Consider the following 13,826-nt stretch of genomic DNA (forward strand, 5'->3'; position numbering starts at 1 on the left):
CATCCTCCTGTGGAATGCATGGATTTTCTCTGGGGCTCTGGTTTCCTCCCACAGTCCAAAGATGCACTGGTCAGTAGGTTAATTAGTCATTGTAAGTTGTCCTGTGATTAAATATGGGATGGCGTTCCAATGTAGCTCAATAAATTAAAAAATAAATAAATATACAAAGTAGAGGTTGATAGGTTCTTGATTAGTAGGGACATTAAAGGTTAAAGGGAGAAGGCAGGACAATAGGGTTAATAAATTAGCCATGATGGCATGGTGGAGTATACTCGATGGGATGAACTCCCAATTCTGCTCCTATGTCTTCTTGTCCATTTTAACACACCTTCCTACAAAATGAAAGCTTTTAACCTCCAGTTTTAAAATGAGCCTTTCCTTTAATTCATAATGATCATTCATCAGAGTGTTACCTTAACCAAAAAACTACCATTTATAGCAATCACAACTTTAGAGAAGAGCGCATTGCAACTTGCCACAGAATGTCACAAGTAGTAGATATGAAATTACAAAATTTTCTGAGTATGTACTTGACTATTTACTTCATAAACACCAAATATCTGCAAGTTCTATTTAAATACTTCGACCAGATTGGTAAAGAAGCAAATCTGATCAGTATCAGTCAAATATATCACTTGGACTTGAACAACCTAAAGTTCCTGCATCATTATTAAAAATTCTACTGTAAACCAAATGAAATGTTTTCTTTTCTCTACATTATAGGCTCCATCCCCATCTTCACTGGCTGCAGTGACATAAGCCAGTGACATAATCTTGTTTAAACTACTATTAAAAATCTCAGAGTGAATGCTTGAAGGCACAGAACAGCAGACATGAAACAAAAGGGCACATCTGGTTTTCAGCAGCATAGACTGTACTGGTCAGAACAAATCAGGTAATATTACAAGCAATGCAAATCGGATTACTTGGCTGCTAATTTGACAAACGTTCTACAAGGCTCATGCACCTACAGCTCCTTGGTGTGCACATAATGGACAATCAAACCTGGACCCTCACCTCCTCCTCATTAGTCAAGAAAGCACAGCAGTGCCTACACTTTCTGAGGAGACTGAGGCGTGCAAGGCTCTCAGCCCTATTCTAACAACTTTCTACAGAAGCACGATCGAGCGTCGTAAGTGGCTGCATCTTTGGGTGGTATAAAACCTGCAAGGAACTGCAAGAGCCTACAGAGAATAGTTAAAACTGCCAAAAGGATCACCGGGGTCTCCCTCCCCAGTGAGACAATTGTGACATTTACTGGGAGCATTGTATATGAAGGGACCGACCATTGTTGAGGATCCCTACCACCCATCCCACAAACACTTTGATCCTCCAATATCAGGAGGAAGGTATAGGAGCAATCAGGACTTGGATCACCAGACTGGGTAAAAGCTTCTTTCCCCGGGCTGTGGGACTAATGAATACCTTACCACCATCAAGGTCTTATCACTAGGACGGCGACCTGTATATTGTTTACTTGTGCTGCACACTTTACATGAATTTTGAATTACATTTTATTAACTTACTTGTGGTAATATTTTGTTTTATGTGCTGTATGTGATACACGTATTGTGGGTGCACCATGGAGGAACATTGTTTCATTTGGTTGTATAGGTAGATGACAATAAACTTTAACTTGAACTCTTAAATTAAATAGAATTTATTGGTATGTTCAGGAAACACTGAAGATCAGATGACATTCATCAGTTTCAAGAAAAAGGTCTGTTGTAGTTTTGAAATGCACATAGTTCACATTGCAATGAAATGTCATGCATAATGCAATGTTTATGGATAAGTTTTGTTTGGAAGTGATAATGCCATGCATAATGCTAGTTTTCATAAATCGGCACAGGAATTCAGTTTTAGATTATTTGAACAAGTCTAAATCACATTTTTTTTTGTTTTTTGTATAAGGATAACCAATACAAATTTACCATTTAAAACGCCCTTCAAGACAGAGACAAAAGGAGATACAACTCTCTACATCAAATTTTCTGCATAGCCAACAAATTTTGTTCTTCCTTCCAATGTCATAATTGAAGTGAAGAATCAGCTAATTGAGAAGAGTTAGGACAGTGGAAAATAATTCAATCAATTAATGTCTTAGTGCATGCCACTGCAAAGGAACACACAACCAACAGAACAATTTTGTTCTTCATTCTCTAGCCTTAGAATGTACTGTAGATGAGTGTGGTAAGGATCTGTATAAAATAGGTTACTGAGAGATACACATGCAAATATTATCAGTTACTTCCTAGTGTATCCCTTATGTTGCAGTTTGAAAGTGGAATGCACGAGAAGATTTTATTTATTTTCAAAATCCTGTTTTGCAAAAGTAGTACTGTACAAAGACATGAAAATCTATAAACTACCAAAAAACAGTGCAAAAGGAATATGCTTTTATCAAGTTTAACTATACTTAATGACTAATATTGTTAGAAAGATCTTGGCATGTGTCCCAAGTCACCGATTATTAAAAAAGAAAATAACAACAAGCAAAGAATTCTTGCCATTATTATATATATTGTGGTGAGACCACTCCAGGAACATCTTGTACAAATATGGACACCTTGCCTATGGAAGGATATGTGTTTATTGGTGGGAAGTGCAATGATTATAATGAGTAGCAGTGAGCTTGTTCAGGTGGCAAGGCAACATAAGGAAAAAATGAAAAGGCTGACCACTTAGACTGGATCCTTTGCCAATCAGCTAGAATTAATGGCATTTTAGCCATTAGAAATAGTCTCTCTAAATGAAGGAATAAAAATTATTGCAAAATTAGTGAAGAGTAGGGAAATGATAAATCAACCATTGGATGCTAAAGGAATTAAAGAAAATAGCAATAATACTATTATGGAAGTGAGGCGAATAGTCTAAAACCTTATGGAAGGATAGCCTAACCCATTTCCTGTATTTATCACAAAATTGATGAGATGGTTATCATTCTTATAGTTACTGCCTGTTAACCCCGCTGGCATTTAGGGCAGCATCATCTTTATAGTACTGTAATAAAAGCATTTTAATGTTAAAACTATAAAACCAATTATTCATATTATCAGTCATTCTCAATAAAAGGATTACTAGTTAAACATGCCTTTCTCAGATATTCGGAAAACACTGTAGATAGTTCTCATAACCATTTCTTGAAGGGTTGGCACAGGGTCATTTTCTGTTCCTATTCCCAGGATTTCATCTGGCAGAATGATGGTCATCTGTTTATGGGAAAATGACAGCTTCACATCTTCATCTTGTGTTGAGAAACCGCAACTATGATAAAATAGGAAACAAAATTATATTCATAAGTCAGTAGAGTGGATTCTGGTTAATTGGGCCAACAGTTAATCTGGGCAGCTGTTAATTTGGGAGAACTTAAAGAACAAAAATTAATCAAGAAAATAACTGAGAACCTTTCCTTTTATTTGGGATATTCTGCCACTTACTTGGGACAAGAGACCATTGCCAAAGTTTTTAACTGGCATCTGTCGCGTGCACTTAAACACTGCACCATTCTTAGAGTCACTGAAACAGGCCCTTCAGTCCATCTAGTCCATGCCGAAACTATTTAAACTGCCTACTCCCATCGACCTGCACCAGGACCATAGCCCTCCATACCCCTACGATCCATGTAGCTTACTAAACATCTCTTAAATGTTGAAATCAAGCTCACATGCATCACTTGAACTGGAAGCTCATTCCATACTCTCACAATCTTCTCAGTGAAGAAGTTTCCCTCATGTTCCCCTTAACCGTTTCACCTTACCCTTAACCCACAACCCACCCAAATTCAGTGGAAAAAGCCTGCTTGCATTTACCCTATCTATATCCTTCATAATTTTGTATACCTCTATCAACTTTCCTCTCATTCTTCTACATTCTAAGGAATAGAATCCTTACACATATTCAATCTTTCCTGAGAAATCAGGTCCTCCAGACCTGGCAACATCCTTGAAAATTTTTTTCTGTACTCTTCCAACATTTTTTTCCTGTAGGTAGTAGGTATGTCGCATCCAGAATTATTTCCAGGTAGCGGACGATTTCCTTCCATGCCACTCTGACGTATTGAGAAATCGCGTACTAGGCAAGTTACAGCAGTGGTTTGCCATTGCCTTCTGCCGGGTGAGTTTTTTTTTAAAGAGATCACCAGCTGTTAACGGGAGAGTGTGCTGGATTTGGAATTGGGACATTCGAACTCGGGACCTCTCGCCTCAAGGTCCAGCGCTGATGCCACTACGCCACCAGCCGGCCTGTAGGTAGGTGAGCAAAATTGCACACAATATTCCAATTAGGCCACACACAAAGTTTTATAGTACTGTAGTAGTATTGTTCATCTTCTAATTTGTTCTGCATTTCATTTAAATACATAATTTATTACTCAGTTAAACAGTAGTTTGTCTTTTTTGCATGTTTTTAACTATTTCCATGAAACTTTGGCTAATTGGGCAGCCGCTTTAATTGAACCAAAATGTACTGATCCTGATGTGCCCAATTAACCGGAATCCACTATTTTGTAGAGTCACATTTTTTGTAAGTACTGTAACATTGGATTCAGATCAGAATTTCTACTGGTGTGTGAAGATTTTTCTTATATTGGATATCCTAATATCTTGGTTATCATTTATTCTTTCCTACAAGTGTTTTGTTTGACACTTCTTTACACTGATTACCTTCCCTTGACCCTTAATAACTGTTTTACTGTGTCATGTACCACAGCATAAGAGCAAGAACTATCTGGCTGAGTAATGGCTGCTTCCTCCAGGCTGTTAGACTTCCTAACACCTTGCTGCCACCCAGCACACATGTAACCTTGGCTGAATGCCCTGTCGGCCTGCACCTCATTCTCCAATTCACAGACACACTTTTCATCTTTTATTGCTGCTGTTTCACATATTTACACTACTGTCCATTTAATTACACTAGTGTCTGTAACATTACATTGTTTTACATAAACATGGACCTCACACTTTACATCAATCTGCCAATCTTTCAGCCATGCCAATCAGGGACTTGTGCTAATACTATTTTGTGACTGTATGTGGTCGATCACAAGTATATGCGCTGTGTGTAACTACACGCACTGTGTTTTGCACCTGGGCCCCAGAGGAACGATGATTCATTTAGCTGTATATGTGTGTATGGTTGAATGACAAACTTGAATTTGTACTTGAACTTGAGAGAGAAAAACATCACAAACATGATGTGAGTAATTTGGTTTCTATATGAGGTCAGATGAATAAATTCTATTGAGCAAGATTTTGCTAGCAGCAGTACATGAGCAATTCCAGCTATTTACTACACTTACCAATAGGCTTTCTATGGGACTTTGCACTGGGACTTGCTCTGAATTGAGAACTGAACTAATGCATGCTACAGAGAACCTGAAACCTTGGTGAATTGGCAAGCAAGTACCTCCTCAACTAATCATGAGTTTGAAGCATTGCTTATACATGAAAGCAAGTTTGAAGCAGGGATGGTCAGTCAGAGATTTAATTCATTATCAAATTAGGCAGAAAAAGTGTTAAGATGAAAGGGAAAGCATGCTGTGGGGAGATAAAAAGTCCAAGAGTTTTATTTAAAGCCTTTTATTTCTTTGAACACATTAACAGTAATTAAAATTAAAATGAATGAATTACATGTATGAAAACTAATTTTTAGTCCCAGGAGGTTGATTGGCAGAAAATAAAACTTCAGATTTAGTCTTCGAGGAGGTTTTTCCAGGTTAGTTAACTGAACGTATATAATCAAAGTACAGGAAGGTCGTGCTGCTTTGTGTATCTTAGTGTCACGATACTGATCTTGCGCAGTTTCTGCAGGAGCAGGACATTCCTGACAGCAACTCCCTGGTTTATTAAAAAATATTCTTCTATCCCTATAATCCCAGTAATCAATGGGTTTCACAACCCAGTAATCTACAAACTTACAGAAGTAAAGTTCATCACTTTATGACCTACTTTAACACAAAGCTCATGGAGAGCAAAATAAAAATTCTGCAAGTTCAAGCCAAAAGCACTTCAACATACAAACAGAAAATGCTGAAAATACAGAGAATTCAGGCAGCAACTCTGGAGTCTCTATAGATTTACTGCCTTTCAGGTGCCATTGATTTCCTCAGTACTACTTTCAGATCTCAAAACTGCATGAATCAACTAAATATGGATTTGATAATTGCTTTAAGGAACACCTGCACTCAGTATATAGCAGAACCTGGAGCTAGTTATCTACAATTTCATCACCCCACTCCCACAGACCCCTCTGTTTGTGGCCTCCTGCACTGTTATAAGGAGACCCGGTGCAAGCAAGAGGAACAATGCCTCATCTTCCATTAGGACACGTTGCAGCTTCTTGACATAACATCAAATTCTCTAAGTTTACACCAGAGCACTAGAAAACGGGAGCCTGGGAGCCAGACTCCCCAGGCTTGCCACCACATTTAATGTGACCATTGTTGCTCTATGCTGACCTCAACTCCTCTTCAATGTAGTATCACACAACCTTCAGTTAGACAAAAGCTGTGGATAAGAACCACTGCTTGTCATCATATGTTTCTTACCCTCAGGGAACAATCAGGTTGGCTGAACATTTCCTAGTATTCCAGAACCACATCAGCAGCAAACTACACACATTGTACCTCATCTCATGTGCCAATGCATTCAACCTATCAGAGCTTTTCTTAGCATACCTACATCGATTAACTTATTTCAAAGCAGCACACACAAATCCTGGAGGAACTCAGCAGGTCAGGCAGCATCTATTGAAATGAATAAACGGTCAACATTTCAGGCCAAGACCTTTCTTCAGGACTGGAAAGGAAGGGGGAAGATGCCAAAATAAAAAGGTGGGGGGAGAGGGAAGGAGGCTAGCTGTAAGGTAACAGGTGAAGCCAGGTGGGTGGGAAAAGTAATGGGCTGGAGAAGAATGGAGAGTGAACTGTAGGAGAAAACTTATTTCAATCTTCCTCAGGTCTGAAGAATAGTTCTTCATCTGAAACATTAAGTAGTTCCATTTCAATAGATACTACTTGGCAAGGTTAGATTTTCCAGCATATTCTTTTATTGCTTTTATTATTGCATGATTGCACTAACCCAGTCTCTCATATCCTATAGTTACAAGTCTAGGCTACCAGACTGCCCACCAACTCACTATTAATAAGTAACTCACTAATCAAACCTAGAAGCTTAATATATTGCTAACTGGGCACATTAAGCCATTTCCATTCATCCTATCACAGATACTTCACTTACTGTACACATTCCTCCCCAGCCTCCTCTGGTACTAAAAACTAATTTATATCATTCTCTTTTTCCAGTTCTGATAAAATATTAAAGACCTGAAATATAAACTGTTTCTCTTTTCGTAGATGAGATTTCTAGCATTTTCTATTTTTGTTACCCATTGCCTGTTCACTCATTGGTTCTAATCTAAATAAGGTATTTCAATTACTCTCCATGAATTAATAGTCCACATATCGCAGCAAATTTGGTGTGTCTAATGTACAGAATATGGAAATTAAAGTAACATGATTATTATATTACCTTTGTAATCTGCATCTCTAATTTCTCAGTTTATTCTACATCACCAGAACAACCACTAAATAAGTTCTTTAAAATCTGCCATTTCTTAGCTCATGAAAAATAACCATCTCTTAATTTGCTAAGCAAAAATCTTTCCACTCTACTACCTTTATCCCATTTTTTTATACCAGGTCTATCCTTCTTTATTCTATCAGTCACTTCAAAAGTTTAAGTATCCTAGCAAAGAATGGCCATAGTTTATCCCTCAGTACAGATTCACAGGCTGAAATCAAAGCCTAAACAGGCAAATAATAAACAGACAAAGCTGTAAACTTTACAGAACTTGATAACATTCTATATTCCTGTTCATGCTTTTTTAAGATTTTAACAAACTGACAAACTAAACTCAGTATTATAATTCTCAAATGGGAAAATCACTAGGTAATTAAAGGAACTGACAATTATACAACCTTGAGCAGCAAGGCTGAAGTTCTAGTGACACAAGCTATGACCTCATCAAAATCTTATACTTACATTAATATACACCTAGTGTCCACATTACTGGGTACCATTGCATCATCATCATTATGTGGCATATCGTATGACATAGGAGATCATGGTCTGATGACCATGATTGCTCTTGGTAAATTTTTCTACACAAGTGGTTTGCCATTGTCTTCTTCTGGGCCGTGTCATTACAAGCAGGGACTCCCTAGCCATTAACAATACTCTTCAGAGATTGTCTGCCTGACATCAGTAGTTGCATAACCAAGATTTGTGAAATCCACCAACTGCTCATACGACCATCCAACACCTGTTCCTATGGTTTCATGTGACCCTGATTGGGTGGTGGGGGAGGAGGGCTAAGCAGGGTGACCTGCAGGCTAGCAGAAGGAAGGAGCACCCAACACCCCTTTGGTAGAGACGTATCTCCACCCTGTCACCCACACCCACACACCTGTTCGTTAACACAAGTATCTAATCAGCCAATCATGTGGCAGCAACCCAATGCATAAAAGCATGCAAACACAGTCGAGAGATTCAGTTGCTGTTCAGACCAAATATCAGAATGGGGAGGAAATGTGATCTAAATGACTTGGACAGTGGAATGAGTGCTGGTGCGAGACGGGGTGGTTTGAGTAACTCAGAAACAACTGATCTCCTGGGATTTTCACACACGTCGGTCTCAATGGTGCGAGAAACTAAAAACATCCAGTGTATGGCAGTTCAGCGGACAAAAATGCCTTGTTAATCAGAGGAGAATGGCCAGAATGGTTCAAACTGACAGGAATGTGACAGTAACTTAAATAACCACAGTTGCAGTATTGGTGTGCAGAAGAGCATCTCTGAACACACATGTTGAACCTTGAAGTTGATGGGCCACAACAGCGAAAGACCACAGCAGGATCCAATAAAGTGGCCATTGAGTGTCTAACTGCAATTCCCTCATTGTTCATTGTTCCATTAACAGGCAATAAAAAAAGAACACACCAAAGGAGTTTACTTTGTATGAACACAAACTAACATCACAACCTGTGCAAAATCTTTATATTCACAAATTAAAATAACATAATGAACATCTATATATTCAACACCTCCAGCATTTCCAATGTCTATGGATAATAGTTGTCTTTGACTTTTTCCACTGTTTTTCATCCCAGCTTGTCCATAACAACCAATGGACTCATTTTCAAGGACTCATCTCAGGTTTTTGATATTTACTGCATATTTATTATTATTTCTTCTTTTGAATTTGCAGAGTTTGTTGTCTCCTGTATTCTGGTTGAATACCCTAGTTGGGTGGTCTTTCATCAATTCTGTTATGTTTATTATTCTATAGATTTATTGAATACGCCCACAAGAAAATAAATCATAGGGTTGTATATAATGACATATGTACTTTGATAATAAATTTACTTTGAACTTTCTTTGAACAGTCAAGATACTCAGTTTTATGAATTTTATTACTGCCTTGATTATAAGCAACTAATTGTCAAGTTAATGTGCTCAAATATCATTTTGCACACTTAATGGCATCCAGATACGTTAATTAAAGATTAATTACTCATTAGGAAAAGCAAAATGCTCTTACCCACTGTGGCCAATAACTTTGTTATAGAGGTAAGACGGTAGTCCACATAATTGAATGTTGTTGTCTACGTACACATATTGAAGCTCTGGATATCGCCCCAGATCTTAAAGGAAACATATAAAAGAAACAACCATATGACCAAAACATTTTAAAAAATCAAATAAATTCATTTCCAAAACTAAATTGAAACTTGGAAATGTTCATTAAATCGTAACGGCATCATACAGAACAAAAACAGGACCTTTAGCCCCACTGGCCTGTGACAACCAAGGTGCCAAAAAATGCTAGTCCCAGTTGTCCACATTTGGCCCATAATCCTAGGGAATTTGCTGTAAGAATCTTTCTGATTGAATTGGCCGCTGGTGAAATGGTTGCTCTTTTCTCTAAAACCACAAGTCCTTATTTTGACAGTGTACTGATTCTTGAAAGCAATGAAACCTGGTTCAAACACCTAATACCCTGCAAAAAGAACCACAGAGCTGTACAACTGTGTGGAAAACGTTTCTTCAGCACAACTCATCCACGCTGAACAAGATGCACATCTCCCATTTCCTACATTTGGCTCAATCTCTCTATTCCTTTCCTATCCATGTGCCTGTTCAAATGCTTTTTAAATGTTGCAATTATATCTGCATCTACCACTTCATCTGGCAACTTGTTCCATGTACACATCACCCTATCTATGCAAAACTTGCCCCTCAGATTTAAATATTTCCCCTCTCACCATGGAACAGATTATCTACCCCACCTTCACCCTTTATAATCTTATAAAACCTACAAGGTCACATCTCAGTCTCCAGAACACCAGTGAGATCAATTCATATGCACCTATCTATTCATATGCTCCTTTCTATTCATAACTATTTGATATAATAGTGATTATTGAGTCACTTTGAATGGAAAAGTAGTCCATTTTGATTGAGATGTTCCTATACTGAACTGTTTAAGCAAGATATGTCCTGAATTCAGGTGATTCAAAGAGTTGATGAATGTTCCATTCAACATGTCCTCTTATGGCATCATCACATGATGAACAAAAGTACTTAAACACTCTTTTTATTATTTTCTCTTTGATCATTTGTTTCCCAGTACTCAGTCACAGAAATTGGAAGATCAAATTACATATCTGCTTATTAACATCAATACTGGCTTTTTTGATTAGTGGAGGGAAATGGAACAGTAGTAGAAGATTACCATGATTTTATTGAACGACAGGCCAAACGTGAGGGTAGAAAAGTCCATTATATGTTTCTAATTCATATTGTTTTAGAATAAGACAAGAGTTTAACTAATAACTCATGAAGACAAAATACTAACCAGCAATTAAGAAATCATTATACAGACTCTACATACAGAAAATAAACATTAAAGATAAAGAAGAGTTTTAATTGTCATATATACACTGAAACCTACAGTGAAATGATCATTTGCGTCAAACCACATAGTCTAATGATACACTGAGGGTAGCCTGCAAGAGTTGCCATTATTCTGGTGCTAACATAGAACCCAGCGCCTGGAAGAAATCCATGCTGTCACAGGGAGTATGTACCAGCTCATTACAGACAGCAGCGGGAAATGAACCTGTAAAGTGTTACATTAACCACAACATTTACGAAGACATAAAAATTAAAAATATATAAACATATATTCTGCTGTTTGATGATTTCCAATGATTAATTTGTGATTGTCTGTTCTGAATATACAGCTATATACATTGCATCTTCTCAGTAACCGTTATATGTTAAAAAAAAAAGGGCCATAATCAAACGCTACTTTTAGGAACAATTTTAACTTGAATAACCTGCAGGCATACTGGTAATCCTGCATTATAGCCATTTTGGGTAATGGAATTTTGCTTTTTACTGGATTCACAACTCATAATCCAAAAAAAAATCTGATTACAGAATATAGCTCTCATGGAATTTATGTGGACAAAATAAAGTAATTTTAAAAAAGCACATTTTCATTTCTTTCAACCCATGTTTCTTGACACCGGCACAGATAACATGGCTTCACGTTTCAGACGATTGTGATCTGGACCATTATCAAGGAACACAATTTCAGCACCCACCCTGAGCAATGCAGCCACTAAGTGCATTGCTTTGCCTTCTAGGTGACCTTATAGAAACAGTGAAAACATTAATGACAACACAGCATGAATGACATTAAGACTTTAGCTGTAGTTGCTCCAATATTTTAGGATCCAAGTTAATACTAGCAAAACTAAGGACAACCTTAATATAATTGCAATATACATTGTTCAGTCTTGAGATGAAATCTTCCACATTCATACACAAATAAGGGTATAAAATAAGGGATATGGATAATGAAATATACAATAAAGGGAATTAGCTAATCTAGAAGATAAATGTGAAGATTAATGAATTGGATAATATGGAGGATCATATTAGTGCTACAGATTGCCTGAAACAAAAGTTCAAGAACTTCAAGGGGTGAATAATAGTAAATCCAAACTTTGAGGAAATCTGCCAATGGGTTAAATAGTAATTAAAATCAGGAGTTCCAGTGTGCATCTAGCTGACTTCATGTTATTATCCTCTGTGTTTTCCAAGGAAGTGACTTATTGTTTATGTTACAGATAAATCAAAGAAAAATAGGCTCGGTTATAATCCTACAAAAAATGTGTGTTTAACTAACAAGATTGCAACGGTATCTTTCTTAAACCAAGTGAGAAGAATAAATCAGTCATTAAAGTACTATTAAAATAATGATAGACGGGAAACAAGTAGAAACTGCAAGAAAATAAAACTCAAATCACAGAGTCAACAAGTGCTTGGGGGTCACTGTAATGACCAAGGTATCAATTGTGGAAACTCCAATTTTCATATTATAAAACAGCTTTAATGGAAGATTAACAAAAAAATTCTTCTCAAGATCAGCAGGTGCAGTGACACAGCATGCTGGAACTCTAACGTTCTGTTCCATTTGGGACAGGATGTGGATTTGTTCTTTCAGTTTCCATGTGGTGCACTCCATGCTGTTGTGATCAGGTATGGAGTAAATGGCAGGTGCATCCTCACAGGAGGAAATAAAATTAATGGAAAGCGAAGCTGCTGTCGTTCCATCAGTTAGAGCTTACTCCAAAGTGAACATAATTAAGTGATATTAAACATGCATATCAATATACATTAATCTATTATTTAAAATAAATCACTCTCAGCTGTCACCTATGTGATCATACTTTTCTACTGGTTGAAATAAACACTACACATTCACCCTAAAAAACAAAATTGAAACTTAACCAATCAAATAGAGTAAACTTGTTCTTGTCTTTCATTTACTATCTCAGCATGCTGACGTATTAAGAGTTCATTTCATAATGGTATTAAACGAGTAGATGGTTTACTTTGGGACTTAGGTCAAATTTTGTTTTATTTTGCACCTTTGGACTATCAGCACAAAGGATTTATTTAAAGGCATCAAGCTGTTCAAAAACCATGGAGTTTTACCTTGATACGTACTGTGGACACCACGGTAGCACAGCAGTTAACACAATGCTATAACAGCTCACGGTGATCTGGAGTTTAATTCCGGCACCATTCTGTAAGGAAACTCTGCACTCCCATGGAACGGGTAGGCTTTCCCCCAGGTGCTCCTGTTGACTCCCACGGTCCAAAGACGTACTGAGTAGGTTAAAGTGCCCCGTGATTAGTTTAGGGTTAATAGGGATTGTGGGGTTGCTGGGCAGCATGGCTTATCGGGGCAGAAGGGCCTACTCCACACTAAATAAATAGATAGATAGATAGAAACACTTTACCTCACAGATGAGAGTTTATATCTGTACAATCTGAACTGCAGATTTTCCAGTGGGAGTAAGATCATTCTTGCAATGTGAAGTGACTGATCCATGGTTTTGGAACAGAATTTAAATTCCATTCTTTTACTCAATGATTTATTTTTCTTAAGGGTCCTCACTCTTTGGAATCAAGTAAAGAACCACAAACAAAATCTAATATGAAGTACACATTTGTAGAAAATTCCAAAAATCAACATCTAAATTGTTTGTAGTGTGCCTGGAACTGAACAACGTTCAGTAAGGAATAACATGTTGGCTGTCAGTATAAACAACTTCAGAGTTTAATGACATCGGTTTTAACCGAAGTCATCTGCATGAATTGGCCATTTATTTAAACAAACATGAAATACAATTGGCTTCATAAAAATGGGGTTTCACCAATAAAACTCTGATGTAAATTTTAATGAAA

At 37.3% G+C, this 13,826-nt stretch overlaps 1 protein-coding gene across 4 annotated transcripts in view; it reads right to left on the reverse strand.

The window, feature by feature from the left end:
• The window catches only part of lrrc28 (leucine rich repeat containing 28), an 85,282-nt gene that overhangs the window by 12,014 nt on the left and 59,442 nt on the right, over positions 1-13,826 (reverse strand). For all 4 annotated transcript variants that reach the window (XM_073033085.1, XM_073033084.1, XM_073033087.1 and 1 more), the window contains 2 exons: positions 9,601-9,703; positions 3,095-3,267 (listed from right to left, as the gene is read on the reverse strand). In XM_073033085.1, coding sequence (XP_072889186.1) covers positions 3,095-3,267; positions 9,601-9,703 — 276 coding nt within the window. The remainder of the gene's footprint in view (positions 1-3,094; positions 3,268-9,600; positions 9,704-13,826) is intronic.

The sequence above is a fragment of the Hemitrygon akajei genome, chromosome 30, assembly GCF_048418815.1.
Source record: "Hemitrygon akajei chromosome 30, sHemAka1.3, whole genome shotgun sequence".
NCBI classification, from domain to species: domain Eukaryota; kingdom Metazoa; phylum Chordata; class Chondrichthyes; order Myliobatiformes; family Dasyatidae; genus Hemitrygon; species Hemitrygon akajei.